The 2,806-nt window shown below is 37.7% G+C and overlaps 1 protein-coding gene across 1 annotated transcript in view; it reads left to right on the top strand.

Moving 5' to 3' along the window:
* Nucleotides 1-2,806, top strand: part of syn2b (synapsin IIb) — a 73,849-nt gene that overhangs the window by 60,111 nt on the left and 10,932 nt on the right. The window contains exon 6 of the mRNA XM_035661748.1: nt 1,244-1,306. Coding sequence (XP_035517641.1) covers nt 1,244-1,306 — 63 coding nt within the window. The remainder of the gene's footprint in view (nt 1-1,243; nt 1,307-2,806) is intronic.

Raw genomic sequence — 2,806 nt, 5'->3', positions numbered from 1 at the left:
GGTTTGTGATGCATAGATTAGAAGTGACCTTTACCCACCCAAACAATGCGTTTAAGAACATTTGTACACATTTTTTTGTTCTTTAAGATTGGTGTTTTTGTGCTTGTGTGTGCTCATCAGTGCAGCATCTGAGTCATAAATGATGATTTTAAACGATGACATGTTTTAGGGGTTCAGTTGGTACGAGTTACAAAATTTCATTGTCAGGACAGGCACTTCATGAGCTAAACTTTTTGATTTACAAGAGAAGACAGTCTGAGTGTGTGCCAGTATGTGAAAAGAAACAACGGTAAAGACTGAAAGAAAACTTTTAAAGCATATGAAACAGATTTAATTGACAGAATGCAGCTCTAACATTGGAAATGCAAATCAATGATTAGAGTATCAATGATCACAACATTATCCTTTTTCTGCATCTGTTTGAACATTTGATTTGCTGTGTCAGTATGGCCGCTGCAGAAAACATCTTTCTTTATCACTAATTTTGTATCACATTCTTTAAAGCTGCACTAATTAATGCATTATTAATACAATACATCCAAGAACTACATGTAATATGAAAACTGTCAATTTATATTGTAATTATCAGTCGACTGTAGTTCCCTTCAGCTCTGTGAAGTGTTTTGGGGACTTTGATCTCATTGTTTTGGTTTTATGTCCCTCAGCTTTAGTTTTTTGGTTCACTCTCACTGCTCTCATAGCATTGTTTTGATCAAAAATGCACTGATAAACCCATTGTACACTTCCTGCACAGCACCAAATGGCAGACAGACAAAGTTAGCAACTAGCTGGGAAAATAGTGAAGCTTTCAGTGGCTAAAGAAGCAGATATTTGCCTCAGGAGCTGGTCTAAGCCAAAACAGAGTAAAAATGACTTGGGTTCATCATCATCATCAAGTAGCCAGAAAGTTCAAATTCATGCTAATGCTGCTTTGTGTCTGTGTCTGCTGCATGTGGAAATAAGGAACTGTTTGCTAACATGTTTGTCATATCAACTTCATAAGAGGATAATGTATATATGTGTATATACATTTTATCTTTCTGCAAAATATAACAAAGAATTAATGTTACTGTAAATAATCTATTTTTTGCAGTAAAGGCCCACTTTTCTGCACAGATCTGGTGACAGACGCTCATTTCTCACAGCAGGGTTTTTCTACTGTGCTGATACGTTGATCTAACAACTGTAATCAATCTGTATTGTTCATTATTATTCACCCTCTAATTATTATATTACTTTTCAGATTACAACACCAAGTTTCCCAGTAGTGGTGAAGATCGGACACGCCCACGCTGGAATGGGAAAAGTAAGGTTGCTCTTCTCCTCTTGCTGAAGACAGAATTTATTTAGCCATTTTACTTTTTTGTTATTTTGCTAACTTAATGTGCTAAATTGAGTGATAGTCTACGCACATGAAAGACTGGACCTCCCGAAATTAGCATTCAACATTTAAACATTTAAATGGTACTGGCATCAAATGACTTTGTCTTGTTTCGGTGGAAGACACATTCATGCATTAGTAAAATGGAGAAAATAGCTGCATGTTATACTGAAGCCCACCCATTAGACAGTTGCATCCTTTACCAAATTGCCATTGGGAAGTGCTTTAAAATCCCTCTGTGTGCCTAAAGATAGTTGAATGGTTTTCACTAAGCCCCACCACGCCTGGAACCACATCGTCTGTAATGTTTAATGCTTTCTCTGACGTACACTACCACCTAATTCTCTGCTTTCCTCTTATCTGTCTTTCCTTATCCTCTCCTCCTCTCTTGACTGCAGCACTAACTTTTATATTCCTCCTCAGTCCTCCTTTTCCTATTCCTCTCATTGATTGACAAGTGTGTTAATATTTTCTGTGTGTGAAATCAGATTAAAGTGTTTATCCTCTCTCTACCACTCCTCATCGATCCGCCTCGCATCACTCCCCTGAACTGCTCAGCCTGATCTGTGTTATTGTCCTCTCTCTCTGTCTATCTGGGCCTCTTATCATCCTGTACCTTTTTGCCTTCCTTTATCCTACCATTTTATCTCTTATATACTGTATCTGTTTCGCAGCAGTTGTTTCTTCCCTCCGAGAGGAATAGTTCAAGAAGGTCATAGGTACAGGGGGAGAGCACCAGTACACTAGTTTCCACTTTGCTTTTTTTTTATTAAAGTGGACTTTCTGGATATTGACAGTGGCTACAACATAGCCATCACGTCATTTTATCCCCATACTCCCTGACCCAGGACTTTAATGGGGTCTACATTATTGATTATATGACAGTATTCAGACACCACAAATGGAAATTACAAACCGAATGCATCACTCATGAACAGCATCCTTTACATGTATATTTTGTACCCTTTGTATTGACCCTTTGTGCATGCTTGAAGAAATAGTTTGACACTTCGTTTAATGCTGAGTTGGACAAGAAGATTGACACACGTTCATGTTCACACAAAATTTGTAGCTGGATCCAGCAAGCAGTTATTTTCAGGGGGGCACAGCTAGCCTAGCTCTGTTAGGTGAAGACAAAAATCTGTTTCAGTATATATTAAACCAGATGTGTTTATTGTTCGTTTATAAGTACTTTAGAGGCACTCGTAGGTGAATTTTCTTACCTTTGGACAGAGCCAATTTAGCCGTTTACTTCTTTGAGTCTTTATGCTAAGCTAACTGTTAAGCTAACTATTGAGCTCCTGGCTCTGGCTTCATCTTTAACATACAGCTGTGAGACTGGTATTAATCTTTTCATCTAACTCTCAGCAAGAAAACAAACACTGAACCACTATTATAGTAAACAAAACAATGTAAAAGATTGTG

This window comes from Morone saxatilis, unplaced genomic scaffold, assembly GCF_004916995.1.
Source record: "Morone saxatilis isolate NCDOM2014 unplaced genomic scaffold, NCSU_SB_2.0 Contig18, whole genome shotgun sequence".
NCBI classification, from domain to species: domain Eukaryota; kingdom Metazoa; phylum Chordata; class Actinopteri; family Moronidae; genus Morone; species Morone saxatilis.
This window is presented reverse-complemented; position numbering and strand designations above follow the sequence as displayed.